Consider the following 18,103-nt stretch of genomic DNA (forward strand, 5'->3'; position numbering starts at 1 on the left):
CGCTAGCCTAAGCGAGCCCTAGCCTAGCACATGTCTGATTGCCATTAATGGCAGCTAGTTTAATAAGTGTTTAAGAATTGGATATATATATGTATATGTATAGATCTAAGCCTGTAAGGCCTATATGTAACTATGTAAAGGTACCGGTAATTTGACGATGCTAATTCATTCTGAGCAACTGAACGTGAATGCTTACGACCGGCACTGGTCGAGGCAAAGTCCACGCGCATGCGTACTCTTAATCCGAAGACGCAAGTCATGTATATTCATATGTTGGTCCAGAACTCAGTGGGAAAAATAATTTCGCCCCCCGGCGGGCATGGAGGTAGAAAATGAGCATAGCTCTATAATATGCGTAAACAAGATAACCATCACTAACATCATGATAATCATCATAATAATAACAATAGTGACAATAATGACAGTAATGATAATAATGACAATAATGATAATGATAATGATTATAAAATTTTAATGAATATAAATTTCGACCTCAAATTATTGGGGGGGTGATTACACTGGCCATCGGCACCCTATCTGAAATATTGGGGAGATGTATCACCCATCCTCCAACTCCGAGATGGACATGGGTGGGGGCGAGACGCGTTTAGATTTTTGAACAAACTAAAAAAACAAACGAGCGGAACATGCAATTAAGCCACTATTTCTAAAACTGAAAAAAAAAGTATGTGTGATCGAGCGAAAAAATTTTACTCTTATTTTTCGATAGATTCTAAAGATTATGAATATAACTTCTATTTTTCGTTAAATTTCTTCATTTTGGGGGGGGGGATCATGGAACTTTGGGGCCAGCGAACTCCCCCCCCCCCCCCCCCCCCCCCGCCCCTTTATTCAATTTCCCATCGGCCATCCCCCGGCCCCGCGCCCGACGTTCAAACAAAAATATTCACGAACTCTGGTGGTTTTCGAAATTGGGTGTCCATGTGAGCCTGTAACGTGTATGAGCGTGGTTGGTGTCTGGCAGCACAGGATCTCGCTAAACCTCCCGCCCGAAGCTCCGGCGCCGGTGCGCGCTAGCTTGCGATCGACCCTGAGCGCTCGTACGTACGTGACCTGTATGTTAACTTAACTGCGCTAGCTGCTCATGCATGCGATCTCCATCCCGCAATTTCAGTAGGCCTACAAAATAGGAACATGGCGTCTGCTGGGCAACAAGGTCAGTACGATGCGACAGCTGGGGATGAAAATGCATCTGAGGAATCGGCAATCATGTTCCCAGGAGGAAGAGCAAAAAATTCAGATGCGATGTATGCGATCAGAGGCCAACAAATGGGTCCTTCTCGTCAACAGTCGGCGAAGGCTAAACCACCCATTCATGTGGGAGCTGTGAAGGGTCTGCTTGCTGTCGTTATTCTCTTTCTTGCCTGTTTAGCAGCCTTTTCTTCACGTCTGTTTGCTGTTATCCGCTTCGAAAGCATCATCCACGAGTTTGATCCATGGTAAGCTATCACATCACAGGCACATAGCTCCAGAGTCCAGGCCAGGGGCCAATTCATTGCTTGCATGATTGAGTAAGAAAGTAAGAAAGCCAGCCAGCCAGGCCCCTTTGTCTTTTTTGTCTGACTCTTCTTAGTTACTTTGGCTAGCTCTGGCTTCACAACCCAATCATGATGTAGGCCTAGTCTAAACCTGGGCCTTGCCACTTCAGGCCAGGGGCGATTGCACGAAAGGGTCTTTCCTAGCCAGGAGGCTCCTAGAGAGTAAAAATCATAAGAATCGTAATTCGTATGCTTACTCTCCACGTAGACCAAAAGCTTTGGTCTCTGTTAATTATGTTGGTTGTTCAGCTGAACTCCGTTGGCTTCACTCACCAAATACAGAGACCGAAGTTCTAGCGCGATCTGTACAGGGGACTCAATGGCCATATGTTTATGTACTTAAGATCGGATAAAAGGGGGAAGTGAATTTGCGCGACAGCCGAGGTAAGTCACTGTTTTTGTTCCTTTTAACTTGATTTTTCTCCGTTTTTGGGCAATTAATGCCAAGAGGGAATATTAATTTTGCATTTTGGTCGCGTTAATTTTCAAAATTTTTATTCATTAAAGACAAAAATTGAAGAGCCCTGACGGGGGGATTTCGCATTGCAAGTCCCCTAATGGTGGCTGCACGCTAGCGAGCCGTCTGTGTACGAGGAGAATAAAAAAAAAATTAAAATGTAAAAAAACTCCTCGAAACAGACGGCTGCCAGCTGTCTAACTCTCCACGGAGCCAGGGATTGCGATCATCGCGTCCCATTCTTGTGCATGTACCGCGAGAAAAAAAATGGAACTTTCGCCCCCGAGATTTCTACTTTCCTTCTAAAATATCTAGCCCTAAGTCGCATTGCCAATGGGAGGATCTCCATAGCATTAGTGATCTCGACATTCAAATGCTCATAACTCTTCTATTGCTAGTCCTACATGTATTTTACTCAAACTTTTGTTGATCTTATTCTTTGATTTTTCTGCTTTTACGAAAGCTCCAAGAGTTTCATTCTCCTTTAATTAAATTTTAATTTGACTTTGATTTGGTCGCATTTCTTAAGTTCGTAAGGGTATGCGAAAAGGGTGGCGGATGAACAAATTTCCATGCAGTGCTGTGGATAAATTGTAGCTTCATCACAGCCCCATGACCAAATTTGTTGTGTAAGGTCTCATTTTGAAGCTAGAACTATAGGCTAAATATATTACTACAAATTAGATCAATACAATATCAGCAACAAAAACTACAGCACATTAAGTTACAGGGGTGGCGGAGCCGGTAGATGCGGTGAATGATAATATGTTGAAATGTGATGCTTAACTCGTGATTTTTGTTCATGTATGTATGTAAAGCATTTGTTGAGTTAAATTTCACTAAAAATAAAGTTCATTTATTGTCAAAAACAAACTTTTGGAACTATTTCAATGTCCCTATACAGTTAAATTATTAATGATCTGCCTAATTAATATACTTGATTAAGTAGGAAAAAGTTAGCCAATATATACATATTCAACAACATTTTTTTTTCCTAATTCCTTTTAATATCAATATAGATATGGTCTTATTTCAAATTATCTTTAGAATTATTTAAAGATTATGGGCATCACTTTTTTAAGTTGATGTATATTCATATAAAAAGATAAAGGCATGCAGGTAAATTAACATGTATTATTATGGCATAATATATTCTATTATGTCATAGTATGATCCAAATTCCAATGTAGCATTAATTTTTTACACCATTTTATGTGCAGAAGGTCCAATATGAGAAAAACGCATTTGAAAATTCAAATTTACATTGACGTCAGTGTACTAATTAGATATAAATTTGTCATTTTAAGAAAAAATAAAGGTATTTTAGGATAAAATCCTCCTTCATTATTAGAAGAATGGTATTATAACATATAAGAAAATAACTTTTTTGACCATTTTACCCTGTTCGCAAAATTGGACCACCTTATGACATGCGACCATTTAAACATTTGAAGTTCATGGTACAGTTCATGTAGGCCTATCTGTTATTCTAGGAAGGGCTGGATGGGGTTGGTCACTCCTGTGTGAGTTTTCTGGGAATGTCTGGTGAGCAGCCACCCTGTAAAGTAATTTCATTGGGTCATTCACCACTAATATTGCTTTTGTCTTTACTTAGGTTCAATTACCGCTCAACACATTATTTGGTAACACATGGCTTCTATAACTTCTTGAACTGGTTTGATGAAAGAGCATGGTCTCCTCTTGGAAGAATTGTTGGGGGCACAGTAAGTATTTATCATTACAGTAGAGACCTGGCCATGGATGATTATCCTTTGTCAGTAGGGATGCTCTAACAATGTTGAGCCCAATCCTCCATTGCTTAGGCTGTGTCTCACACTAGGAACTTAAAAAGAATGTTCATACAATATTATTGTTCACTATTGGCCAAGTTTTCTACCTAACCCTGGCTTAGAAAATACTAGCTGTTCTCACGTACCTGCATTCAGTAACTCCGGACCAGTGGCTCATGAGTGCTTACATTCGATTGGACAAGAGAGTGTGTTGTGCCTCTGTTATGCCTATAACATTCATGGAACGCTAACCTTGGCTTGTTCAAGTTCCCTGTCCTTGTGATGACTCTTTACCCCAGACTTTCTATAAACACCGGAATTGCATGGCTAACCTTGCTATTTTGCAGGGCCAGAGAGTCCCATACTATTGGTGGGGTCAGCATACTAGGTATGAATCTTGTGAGAGCAGAAAGTAGACTAAGCTCAACCCAAGACTAAAGGTGGCGCTACCTTGCCATTTATACCTGTATTACAGGTATGAGGCAATTTGGCTTGGAGAAAAGGGTACTAGACGGCAATCTAATATCTGGTTCAATTAATCCCCAAATTTGAAACTTTTTCCTTGTGTATTGTATTGTGTTTTTTTCTGCTTTAAGAATGGGGGAAATGTTTATGGTTATCTTCTGAAGACCGTAGTAATCGAGTGCCAGATGTGCTCATAACTGGAGAGCTATAAAGGGAGATTTTATCAAGGTCACCTTATTGCTGGGCAAGTTCAAAACACACAGTCTTATTATGTTGAACCTTTTAATATCAGTTTGCAAATTATGAATTACATAACATATTTCACCTCATCCATTACGAGGCTGTGCGACAGATAATGTACATACTATGCCTAAGTCATTAACTGTAGGTTCGGTTTAATCATCAGGAGTAAAAAAAGAGTTCAAGGTCACCTTATTGCTGGGCAAGTTTCAATACACACCGCCTTATTATGTTGAATCTTTTTATATCAGTTTGCAAATTATGAATTACATAACATATTTCACCTCATCCATTACGAGGCTGTGCAACAGATAATGTACATATTATGCCTAAGTCATTAACTGTAGGTTCGGGTTAATCATCAGGAGTAAAAAAAAGTTCAAGGTCACCTTATTGCTAGGCAAGTTCAAAACACACAGTCTTATTATGTTGAACCTTTTAATATCAGTTTGCAAATTATGAATTACATAACATATTCACCTCATCCATTACGAGGCTGTGCGACAGATAATGTACATACTATGCCTAAGTCATTAACTGTAGGTTCGGTTTAATCATCAGGAGTAAAAAAAGAGTTCAAGGTCACCTTATTGCTGGGCAAGTTTCAATACACACCGCCTTATTATGTTGAATCTTTTAATATCAGTTTGCAAATTATGAATTACATAACATATTTCACCTCATCCATTACGAGGCTGTGCAACAGATAATGTACATATTATGCCTAAGTCATTAACTGTAGGTTCGGGTTAATCATCAGGAGTAAAAAAAAGTTCAAGGTCACCTTATTGCTAGGCAAGTTCAAAACACACAGTCTTATTATGTTGAACCTTTTAATATCAGTTTGCAAATTATGAATTACATAACATATTTCACCTCATCCATTACGAGGCTGTGCGACAGATAATGTACATACTATGCCTAAGTCATTAACTGTAGGTTCGGTTTAATCATCAGGAGTAAAAAAAAAGAGTTCAAGGTCACCTTATTGCTGGGCAAGTTTCAATACACACCGCCTTATTATGTTGAATCTTTTTATATCAGTTTGCAAATTATGAATTACATAACATATTTCACCTCATCCATTACGAGGCTGTGCAACAGATAATGTACATATTATGCCTAAGTCATTAACTGTAGGTTCGGGTTAATCATCAGAAGTAAAAAAAAAATATATATATTTTTTTTAATCCCTTAAAGTTGCGGAGAATTCACGCTTCCCATCTTGACATCCATGAAATGCCCATTTATTTTCCTGATTTCCTTGAAATTGTCTTTAGTTGGAAACTATCAAGAAAATGAAGAATATTCCCCTCTTTCTTGACTCTGAACTGTAAAGGATCGTTTTCAGTGGATGTCACATATATCTATCTACATGAAAGTCTACATGTGGAACTAAATTTATGTGCAGTATTTAGGCATAGATGTACATTGAACCTCAATTGTTTGTCCCATTTTTAGACTTCTCTTTTGTTTAAAGTTCTCAAGTTTTGTCTATTATACACCAAGAAAAGATAAAAGTGATTACGGTTTCCCATCAATACATCAGAATTTTTCTCTCACTCTGATGTTTATTCAGTCCCTTATATTATTCTTTCTTCTACGTTTAGAAAAAAAGTCCTGAGATAAACTCTATTTAGGGTGCATTAAATTTGCTGTCTTGTTACTTCTTTTGATGAACCTTAATTTCTCTTTGTTTTTTAGGTGTACCCTGGCTTAATGGTGACATCAGGAACTATTCATAATATTCTTCATGCCCTCAACATACCAGTACATATTAGAGATGTCTGTGTGTTTCTAGCACCACTTTTCAGGTAACCAGCTACAGCTGCCCCTTTTTTCTCTTTCCAGTTTCCATGAGATACATTTAGGATAAAACTTAACTTACATATTTATTAATAATATCAACAAACAGAATGATCAAGAGGTGTTGTGGCTAAGTTGATATGTGTCCGGACTTCGATACACAAGGACCGAGGCTCAAATCCCAGCGCAGCCGTTGCATCCTTTGCCAAGGCATTCATCTACATTTGCTACTCTCCACTCAGGTGTAGTAAATGGGTTCCCTGTAGGAAGGAATTCCTTGAATGCTCAAGCGTCCGATCAGGATAGCCGTGCTAAAGCCGGGGTAATAGTATGCAGCGCTTAGAGACCTTGATATTAAGAGCTATAGAAATATCGCTTATCATTACAGTCCGACCTCTCTTATCCGGCCTCCCCTTATCCGGAACTTTCTATTATCCAGACGCACACTTGCCAAGATGTTATTTTTTTAAATTTAGTACGTGGGGAAATTAGATTTCAATCTAAAATCAAAATTCCTACGCAAACTCACTTGGATTACAAGACATTATTTTTTAATGAAAATATCTTACTCAAATCACTGAAAGAACGTAGACAGGATAATTTTCCAGTAAATCGGGTTGCACAGCACAATTCACTATTCCATTTCACAATGAAGATCAATTTAGATGTGGCTCAATTTAATGTGTCAGTGTGAGGAAGGTCTTGTACCATAGTAATCAAGAAAAAAGTACACGGGGGCTCAGGGCAATTCCCCCCCAAAAAAAAAAAAATTTTTTGCCTGATAGTAATTCATGTTTTATCTTGAATATTTATGGATTTTTTAAAGTTTAATAATGGACATCACAATTGTACATCATTGGCAATAGATTGTCTGGTCTGATGTTCTAATACATGTTTAATTAGTTTTTGCTTAAGTAATAGTTGGAAGATATTTGCCCAGTTTAAATGAGACACATTTATTTTGTAGTTCTGGTATGTCACAAAATAATGGTCCCAACTCAAAGGACTTACTTACCCACACATGGGGAATGAAATAGCCTTTTATTTCCTCTTGGGTGTTCATACATGTTTAAAGTGTTTTATGTTTTGATTTCCACATCAAATATTTATTCTAATATAGTTATTGACCACTTGTAAGGTCCCTAGATGTCTCATTTTATATTAATCAGTGTTTATGAAAACCAGTAATTTTTTAGGTAAAAATGGCGTAATAATGTACACATAACATATACACATTAAGCTGTGCAGTATAAATGTCCTATTGTATACATGTTGAGTGTGTTACCATGGTAACTATTATGGATATAATTAAAAACAATTCCAATTATAAGAGTAATTGATGGTACTACTTATTTGTTGATCTGCCCTGCCCCAAAATAGATATTTCCAATTTCTGAGTCCTTTTTTCGCTTGGCAATATCATAACTCCAGTTTGGATCAATTGTATTTTGTGATTTGGATCATTTGGTGTCTACATAATGCTGAGAATATGGGCAATTTCATTAGTATAATTACAAGCCTATATACAAATTCACATCTTTATCACTCAATTGCACATCCTTTTAAAAATACAAAATTTGTGAAATATTGTATATGGTTACCATAGCAAAACATTTCATGAGTTTTCCCTCCAAATAAAGTATCATGTACTGTATGATTTTATTTCCTTTCTTTTCTTTAGAATCATTTAGTATGGTCTTAAAAATTTGCTGCCGATTCTTTTCAAATTTTATCAAATTAATATGGCTGTCAAACACTTAAGTTTCGTGAGATATAAACAATGATAATAATTATATTGATAATAAATAAGGAATTTAGGAACGCTATACATAGTATAGCGTTATCTGTAATATATCTGTAAATCACTTAGACACATCGTTCCAATGTATTAAGCGCTATATTAAAAAAGCGGATTATTATTATACTATATCATAGCATTTACACTGTAGATCAATTGACGACACTTTAAGGCTACATCTATACTGGATACAAGTAAGTTTTCAACCGTTTCTTTAATCTATCAAGAGAAGTTTTGAATCTAAAGTAATGGGAAGCTTGTTCCATTCTCTTGCTAAGTACTGTAAAAGTACGTTCGCCAGCCCTGCTTCAGGTTACCTGATCTATAGCTTAGTCGATAAAGATCTCTACTTGAACGCAAACCTTCTCATTTAGGATTGTGAATCTGAAGTGCCCCCTTGATATACATTGGTACATGTACATGATCATGAAATAATTTATACACGTACAACAGACGTTAAAAATGAACAGTTTCAATAAATCAAATAAACAAAAATTACAATACATAGCAAATTTATGTTAAATTAATTTATTAGCAAGTACATGTAGGACAAATTGCAATGCCAAAAATGTGCTGAATCCTGAAAAGAAAGAATGTCTTTGGAAAACTGAAAATGACTAGTAAAATCTCAAAAAAAATCAAAATGGCTCCCTAGAAAAAAAAAGAATTTTAATTCTGGTGACAATCAACTTCAGTTTTACAGACTTTCTCAGGAAATCTGTGTTTACCGCAATTTCATTCATCTTTTAAAATGCCAACAATATAACTGTTAAAAATGTAGTATCTGAAAGTCTTAATCTTCCATGAAACAAATGCCTGGTATTATTATTACTACACGCATATGCTTTCCTGCTATTTTTAGCATGACTTCCTGCATTTATAGGGAAATAAAAATAAAAATTTTCCATACAGCAGAATCAAGAGACATGAAACATTACCATGTTCAATTATGATTAAAATTGTTTAGACATATACACATGTAGGGGAGAGTGGGGTAAATAAGGCATCCTTTTTATAATTCAAATTGTATCTTTTTGATCTGAAGCAGTAGAAACATGATTACCCCGGTAGTTGTCTATTACTAGATCTAGAGAAGACCAACATCATCCATTAGAAATGTAAAAAGTAATTAACCTAATTTGCATATTAATGGCCTTATTTGCCCTGGGCACCAAATTGGGGCAAATGAGGCCGCCTGATTAAAACCTATTTTATATTGCTGTAGGCCTATTCAAAGTAAAAAATTAGTTCAGTTGGTGTGATAAAATCACTAAACATTTACTAGTAACAAGCATATTATTAATATTTAGTTATTTACCAAAACACCCCCATTTTAGGATTAATTTATTTATCTAATCCAATTTTATGGAAAAAAAATGTCAGATTGTGATTTCTACTGTCACAGTTATATTATTGTGTATCTACATGTTTCATTGGTAATGGACACATACATATACAATCAAGTGTGGTGATGTGTACATTGCATTTTAAAGTTTTAACAGATGTTACCATAGACTTTTGATTACATGTAGGTACATGTATTAATCCGGTTGGCCTCATTTGCCCCATCGGACATGTAGAATTCATAGGCATCCGGTCAGAAAAAAAGGGAAAGTGGTGAAATTCAATACATTTCTGGCATGCACAGTAATACCTACACAAAAGTACACATTACTGGGTAGGTACAATACCGGTACTCCCCTCTTTAAAGTGCCAATGCTGATTTCAAAATTTTGATTTTGAGGTGCTGCTGTGTTTGTGCTCCTCCTGGCCATGTGCACTGGGCTGTGAGATGTTCTCTATGCTCAAAATCTGTGCTAAGGAACTGGGAACCCATTTCAGTTTGAAATTAATTTGGGTAGGAGTTCTTAGATTAGCTCCCAAAGTTACTCTGGCCATTTTTTGTGTTGTTTGATCATGACATCTTTTGTGTTCTGAGCACAGCTTGACCATGCATTACTACAGTATTCAAACAAAGGTAAAATTAATGCAATAGGAAGGAGTTTTAATCCTTCCAGAGTATTGTGTTCATACACACAATTCATTCTTCATCAAACCATCCTCTCATTCTGTCATTCTATCATGCTATTAATTCATGCCTCATTATCTCAACTACTGTTTCCATCTCCGTTCACAAGCTCACTATCACCATGTTTCCACCCCATACCAGTTGCGTAAATATTGACCATGCTGTATTACCCCCAGTCAGACGGCAGGTCCCAAGAAAGTGGCTTCTTTCATCCAAGTGATATTCATGACTTGAGATGTTTTGCATATTTAATGAGCCTGATGCGGACCAAAACACCTCTTTTCATTCGGTCATTGCTGCTCTAATTGTGCATCGAATTTCATGAATTTGGTGTCATTGTAAAGAAGAAGAATCATTCTTTTAGGTCATGTGTTTGAATTTATTCAAAGATTTTGTAATATAGGTTAAAATTTTGATCTAAAATATGCTACAAAATAATTATTTTCACCTGACAAAAGCTGCTATTTTCACACTTTATTTTTGTTTGAGCCCAAATGATTTTTATATCATGATAAAGCTGAATATGTATGCTTTAAAATGATATAGGTTTCAAAATAAGAATTGGTTTAATCGGGTCAAGATCACACTTTTCATTTGCCAAGTACATAAAGCAGCTTGAAAACAAGAATACTGCACTCTGATTGGTCAAAGAGACCACACAGTGGCAAATTCCAACGGTTCCAGTGCCTGTGTTCATGGGAAGGTCACACTTCCCATATGGTAATCTCCTCAAATACCCCGCACCTGTTGTTCTGTGAACCTTATCCAGCCAATCAGAACTCTGGATTTCATGCAAGTACAAAATTTCAGAAATCTCGTCTTGTACCTTGGTGGGAAAAGTGTGATCTTGACCCGATTAAAAGGTGCCGCATATCAAGAGTGGCATTGTGAGAAAGTACAGAAGTTCAGCTTTATGGTGATATAGATATCATTGAGGCTCAAAATAAAAAGTTTTGCACAATTTGCAAAAGAAAACAGAGGAAGAAAATTCAGTTTTGAGGCACATTTTCAGGCCAGATATTTACTTTTTTAACGAAATATTGTATACAAAATAAATGACCAATATGAAAGAGTAACATTTACTCTATCTGATGGTGCAATAATATTTCATTTAACTTGAGGTTAAAACAGGTATATTCTTAGAGAAAGAAAATCTCACGAATCACGAGATTTTGCAAGGAGGAGGATTCAGCCACGAGATGATTTGGATGAATCTGGCCTTTTTGCTCATTAGCATAGGGACCTGCGGTCTGACTGCCCCCACCATGAACAACCCCTTGTTCAACTCCATCTGTTTATACTTTCCTTATCCAGGGCTCGACACTAGCGCCGGTCCGACGGTCCCCGACCGGTAAAAATCGCTGTCGGGCCAGGAGATTTTCAGAAATAGGAATATTTACTGGTCCGACATGACCAGTAAAAAATATCATTGTCGGGCCAGTAATTTTTCCAAAAATAGCAAGATTTATGGGTCCGACATGACCAGTAATAAAAACCATTGTTAGGCCAATAACTTTTCCAGAAATGGTCAAATTCACTGCAAACCATTTACCCCCGTTAAATTCTGACATTCACACACAGAATACACACAGAACGAATCGCACGTAAGTGTTACTAGAGTACCATACACTGTACGTATAGCCAGCCACACAACCCACGTGGTAAATTCTCTACTGGCTGCACGAACGAAGCTTGGCTAAACTCTGGCAGAAATCTCTCACAGAACTGTCAAAATTCACGGTTTACACTCATGAAAGGCTCTTATAATGTCCATATTTCCTAAAAATTGGAGTAACTCTGTCATTTGTAAGCAGTAAAAGGAGAAATTTTCACTTCTGTTTTAGTTCTAACAGATCGGGTTTCGAGTGATATCGTCTGAATACATGATAGCCCCACATATGCATTTATGTGTGTGTTGATACACTTGGTTTCTGACTTTCTTTCGTAGCTATTTTAATTGAGCCAAAACGAAACTGATAATTTTTTTATGATGATAATTTTAACTTTCTTCCTCTGTCTTCTTCCTATCTTTCTTTCCTTCTTTCTTTTCAATCTTTCTTTGTTTCTTCCCTCTCTTCTTTCATTTTTTTGTTACTGTCTTTCTTTTTAAATTTCCTTTTTTTTTCTTTAATTCGATCTTTCATTCTTTCTATCCTTTAAAAAAATATTTTTTCTCTATTTCTTTTTTCTCTTTCTTTCTTCCTTTTTTTTTATTTCTTTCTTTCTTTAATTCTTGAGTCCATCCATCCTATATTTATCTCTTCTCTTCTTTCTTTCTTTCCTTCCTTCTTTTTACCCGTTTCTTTCCTTCATTCTATTACTTTCTTTGTTTCTTTCTTCCTTCCATCCATCATTTCTCTAACCTTATTATTTATTTTTTTTATTCATTCCTTCTTTCAGCCCTTTCTCTCTTTCATTCATTCCTTCCTTTCTTCTATCTGTCTTGTTCTTTCCTTTTTCCCTTTGTTCAATCTATATCCTTTTACCTTTTCCTGCCTTTTCTTTCTTTCCTTTTTTTGACTGCTTGCTTCCTTTCTCTTTCTTCTTACATTCCTTCCTTTCTTTGTCTCTCAGTCTTTCTTTTTTTTCTTCCTTTTATCTATTCTTTTACCTTGTCTTTTTTTATATTGCTTGCTTGCTTCCTTCCTTCCCTTCCTTCTTTATTCATTTCTTTCCTTCTATCTATCATTTTACCTTTCCTTTCTTCCTTCTTTCAATCCTTCCTTCTTTTCTTTCTTTCTTTTTTCCTTCTTTCCATCGGCTCCTTTTACCCTTTCCTTTTTATTGCTTCTTCTTTCTTTCCTTCACTACTTTCTGTCTTTTGTTCTTTCTTTCTTTATTGCTTGCTTCATTTCTTTCCTTCATTCCTTTATTTCTTTTTTTTGTTCTTTCTTTCTTATTTTTGTTCTTTCCTTATTCCTTCCTTCCTTTCCTTCTTTCTTTTCTTTTCCTTCCTTCACATCTATCCTTTCTTTACCTTTTCTTTTTCTTCCTTCCTTTCTTCTTTCCTTCCTTTGTTTTATTCTTTCTTTCCTTTCTTTCTTTCTATCTTTCTTTTTTTTTTCTTTCTTTCTTTCTTCGTTTCTGTCTTGCTTTCTTTTTGTCCTCCATTCCTTCATTTTATGGGGGGGGGGGTAACGAAAGGATAAAAAAATAAACTTGTGCCTTTTTTTAATGTTTTTCTATATTTTTTGGGACCAGTAGATTTTAGGTTCGGACCAGTAAAAAATTGAAAAACTGGGTATCTACTGGTCCGACACGAATAGGTTGGACCAGTAGAAAAAATGGGTTAGTGTGGAGCCCTGACTGCCTTATCACTTTGCCTTCCTCAGATATTATGTAACTATGTACAGTGAATTATATTGTAGTTTAGTATAAAGAATAAAGTGAGTTGTGAACTTGTGAATGTAACTCCAAGCCAAGCAGACATGCCTAGTTATTGAGTAGAGATCGAGACCGAGTATGAGTTCAAGTGTGTATTAGAGTTAGAATACACATACACAAAACAGAGGTTAGTATCTTCTCGAACGACCAAGTAATGCTATCCTCGATCCTATTTTTTACTTGTTTTTGTCACATGTTCTTTCCAATTTAATGTTGGATCTAACCAAACTCCTAAGTATCTGTAAATGTAGACCTGTTAAATTTGCTGTTGTTCAAGTCTAATGCAAATATTTTCTCAAGTTTAGCCAATTTCATTTTTGAACCAAATAACATAAATTCAGATTTCTTTGCATTCAATGTGAGATTGTTCTCTCTTACCCATTCGTATACTTGTTTTAAATCAAAATTCAAGGCTGATTCAATTTCATCACTGCTTTGACTACTAAAAAACAGAACAGCATCGTCTGCGTATAATAATAGCCAATTTTTATAAAGCGCTTTTCCTAGAATGGCTTAAAGCGCGTTACAGCATATAATTACCCCGGTCATTGGATTCATTTCAATCCCGCACGAAAAGTGCACAATTTCCACTCCCTGGGGAGCATTCCTTGCATTCATCGCAGCCTCATTATGGCGCTGGCAAAATCAAACATACAATATCTTTCGCATCCTACCGGGTACCCATTTAGCACCTGGGTCGAGAGTGGCAAAGTGTGGATTAACGCCTTGCCAAAGGACGCTAGACCTTCATTGGCATTCGAATACCACATTAGGAAGGTCATTTACCATAATAGTGAACAATAACAGGCCCAAATTGGCGCCTTGTGGTACACCTGACACTGGTTCCCCAATCAGATCCATAATTTCCTAATACCACTTTTTGTTTCCGATCAGTTAGGTATTGCATAAACCAATGTCTTTCTTTTCCAAGTATACCGTATTTACGTAGTTTACTAGTTTTTCTATCAGAATTTTATGATCTACTGAATGGAATGCCTTGCGCAGGTCTATAAAGACTGCGCCTGTCACTTGACCCTTGTACATTTGTTTATAAATAAAATCAGAGAAATAAGTTAAAACAGTGTGGGTACTATGACCTTTACGAAAGCCTGATTGGTTTGGGGAGAGAATATTATTTTCTGTAAAGTATTCTTGTAACTGACCGTGACTGCCCTTTCCATAAGCTTCATAACAACAGGTATTATGGAGATGGGCCTATAATTATTCAAGTCTAATCTCTCACCACCCTTGAATAGTGGAATAAAGTTTCCAAAGTTTCCGAGGGTTTCTCTTGTTTTCTTATACACCAGTTACATAATATTTCTTTTTCAGCATAGTTCTATCGTTATTGATGTGATTTCGTACCCCCCTTTAATATTTTCGACCTTGTAATTTACTTTTGTCAGCTTTGCATTTTAGTCTATCTCGTAATTGAGTGAGGGCGACATACGGTACTTTCTTGTCACCCACTTTGTTTTATAGCCCCGGACTCTGTGTTACGACTTACGAGTGGAGTGTGTTTATCACAAACTTCATTAAATTTCAATCTCCAAATAGACCACGCCTCCGAAATGTCATCTCTGATGAGACAGCTCGGCAAATCAGTCTCACCTAAATCTCGCAGGAATACCTGCTCATCAAAATTCTTAAACAACCTATATGTATTTGGGTTGTAGGCCTACAGTGTTTTTATACAATTTACGAACAATGTATACAAGATTGTGGTCACTCAGACCAAGAGAAACGTCACTTTGTTTTACATTTTGAGGGAAATTTGTTAAAATCATATCATACAATTTTGTCTACAAATTCCATTTATGAATGAACCTTGATTCACTTGTTGAATTCATATTAAAATCAAAATCTTCGAGTATGATTGTTGCTTCAAGAATTCAAAATGCCAGTTACAAGAAGAAATTTCAGTATTTTCAATTTCAATTATTCATAGTACTATAATCCCTTGGCCATACGGCGAGTCGAAAACAGCCGTTTTAACATTTTTGTAATAGCTGCATTACCTGCATATGAATAAAAATAGTAAAATTGCTGTTTTGTACTCGCCGTACAGCCACCGTAGAGCAAATGTGACTGAGGTACAGTGTATTACCAATAATGCATGCAAAACCTCATCTTGTACATGGCAGTGCATTTCACATAATCACATCATGTATGCTGTGTACATGTAGCATATTGCAGATATCCCAGCATGGCTTCAGTGATAGTCACTAGTAATTTGAAAGCTCAGGCCTGATAATAAATGTGGTTTTTGTACTGTTGGTTTTGTTTCCTTGTATATTGCAGTGGGCTTACAGCACTAGCAGCATATGGCTTAACATCTGAGCTTTGGGATACAAGTGCTGGTTTATTGGCAGCATGCTTCATTGCTATTGGTAAGTTTACATTTAAAGGGATTCTCAGGGCTGAAAATGTTTAATCTCCATAAATAAAGTAAAATTCACAGAGCAAAATGCTGAAAATTTGATAAAAATCGAATAACAAATAATAACGTTATTGAATTTTTTTAATTTGCATTATTCCGGTGAAACAGTTCTACATTGTAGGCATGACTTCATGAATATTCATTAGGTGGACTGATGATGTCATATCCCCACTTGTTCTTTTGTATTTTATTGAAATTATGTTTATTCAAAATTTTTCTACCAAGAACTAAACAATTGGATTGACAACTGATTAAGTGCATTAGTTATTTCTTGCTGTAACTTATTTCACTATAATGGGGACACATCATTTACACTTTTATGAAAAAATAAAACAATTATGATTTCATGTAATAACATAAGAAAAAGGAAAAGGATCCCCCCATATCCTTGTCTGAAATAACCCAGTTAAAAATCTTAATCAATTCAAGTTCAAAGTCTTTGCAATAACCACTTGATATAGCTGAGGTCATTTTTACTAAAAAGTGATCCCAAGTACATGTAGAATTTGCATTTTTTTGTCTAATTACTTACGATAACATAGCAATTATCATCTTTTCATTACATTTATTTTCATCAAAGCACCGGTCAGAAATTAATAGTTGGATTTGAGTAGGGTAAGCTGGTATGCATTATGGCCTGTAAAACTATCTTTGTTTCAAACTTCAATTGGTAGTAAAAAAAAAATGGGGACCAGAGGAAATAGATAGATGTGATATACGAGTGAGTTTAACGATCAGTGAGTAGTTTCTGTTACTGCAGAAAATAAATTTGTTGGTATCGCATTGCAATTTGCTAGGCTTTTGTGCTGGGCTGCTACACAAAATTTCTTTTGTGTTGCAAATTGTTACCATAGGACTGTACAGAATTTGTTAAAAACATTTTCTCAACAAACTGCTAATCAAATTTGAGAAATAAGATTATTCCCTGCACTGGTTTGTCTGAAAAGAATGTAAGTTAATACTGTAAATATGTACAAACATACATTTTGCATCTATGTACGAATGGGTGGAGTCTATGAGGCGCCGAATGTACCAATATTATATAGAACAATTATTTGTTATATAATCATTATTTATTAAATAATAACTATTATTTATATATAATTTACATTTTATTTGTAAATAACTACTATTATATAAAATATCATTTCTAATTATTTATATATAATTCCAAGTAATACTTCATTATTTGTAAATAATAATAGTTCGACATTCCATTATTTATAAATAATGATTATTTGTTTTTCATTATTTATAAATAATGATTATTTGTTTTTCATTATTTATAAATAATGATTATTTGTTTTTCATTATTTATAAATAATGATTATTTGTTTTTCATTATTTACAAATAATGATTATTTGTTTTTCATTATTTATAAATAATGATTATTTGTTTTTCATTATTTATAAATAATGATTATTTGTTTTTCATTATTTATAAATAATTTGTTGAGTTTTCCATTATTTATAAATAATGATTATTTGTTAAATAATGAAAACGTCTACTTCATTATTTATAAATAATCATTACTTATATACAAATAACCATTATTTATTAAATAATGCCATTATTTATTATATAATGCCATTATTTATTATATAATGCCATTATTTATTATATAATGCCATTATTTATTAAATAATGGAAAACTCGCTATAACATGCAAATGTGGGACCGCCCATGATATGAATATTCATGATGCGATTTCCTTTTTCGTGATTTTTCTTCACAAATTTTTGTCCATTTCCTCTTCATAATGACATTTCTTGAAGCAATTTTCTAGGGATATGGTCTGATTGTAATATTCTTTATTTTCTATATAACTTCGTCTTCGTAGAAATATCAAAAAGTGTAATTTTATACGATTTTTCCTACAGTTCACAATCCCCATAGGCGCGCGTGTATCGTAGGGACAACCGGTGAATCGACGGAGTGCTCTTCATCGAAATACTACGTTGGTTGGTCCCCGGCAGTGGCGGGCGGAATTTAGCCTGAATCCTCGATGGAAGTCGATCAAGTGCATATGAGCTGAGAGAGTGAAATATCAGTGTACTTGTACAGGCCCTTCTACTTTTTATAAATATTTCTTGTTGCTTTTTTTGTTAAGTTAATTTTTCCTGGTGTAGAGATA

General features: G+C 35.3%; 1 protein-coding gene across 2 annotated transcripts in view; it reads left to right on the top strand.

Moving 5' to 3' along the window:
* The first annotated feature begins 891 nt into the window (after positions 1-891).
* Positions 892-18,103, top strand: part of LOC129257718 (dolichyl-diphosphooligosaccharide--protein glycosyltransferase subunit STT3B-like) — a 43,792-nt gene continuing 26,580 nt past the window's right edge. The window contains exons 1-4 of one of the 2 annotated variants that reach the window (XM_064096515.1): positions 892-1,460; positions 3,632-3,740; positions 6,216-6,325; positions 15,830-15,918. In XM_064096515.1, coding sequence (XP_063952585.1) covers positions 1,156-1,460; positions 3,632-3,740; positions 6,216-6,325; positions 15,830-15,918 — 613 coding nt within the window. In that variant the 5' untranslated portion in view covers positions 892-1,155. Of the gene's footprint in view, positions 1,461-1,639; positions 1,722-3,631; positions 3,741-6,215; positions 6,326-15,829; positions 15,919-18,103 lie in introns of those variants that run through there. The other variant, XM_064096516.1, reaches the window with a different exon arrangement.

The sequence above is a fragment of the Lytechinus pictus genome, chromosome 3 (genome assembly GCF_037042905.1).
Source record: "Lytechinus pictus isolate F3 Inbred chromosome 3, Lp3.0, whole genome shotgun sequence".
Classification (NCBI taxonomy): domain Eukaryota; kingdom Metazoa; phylum Echinodermata; class Echinoidea; order Temnopleuroida; family Toxopneustidae; genus Lytechinus; species Lytechinus pictus.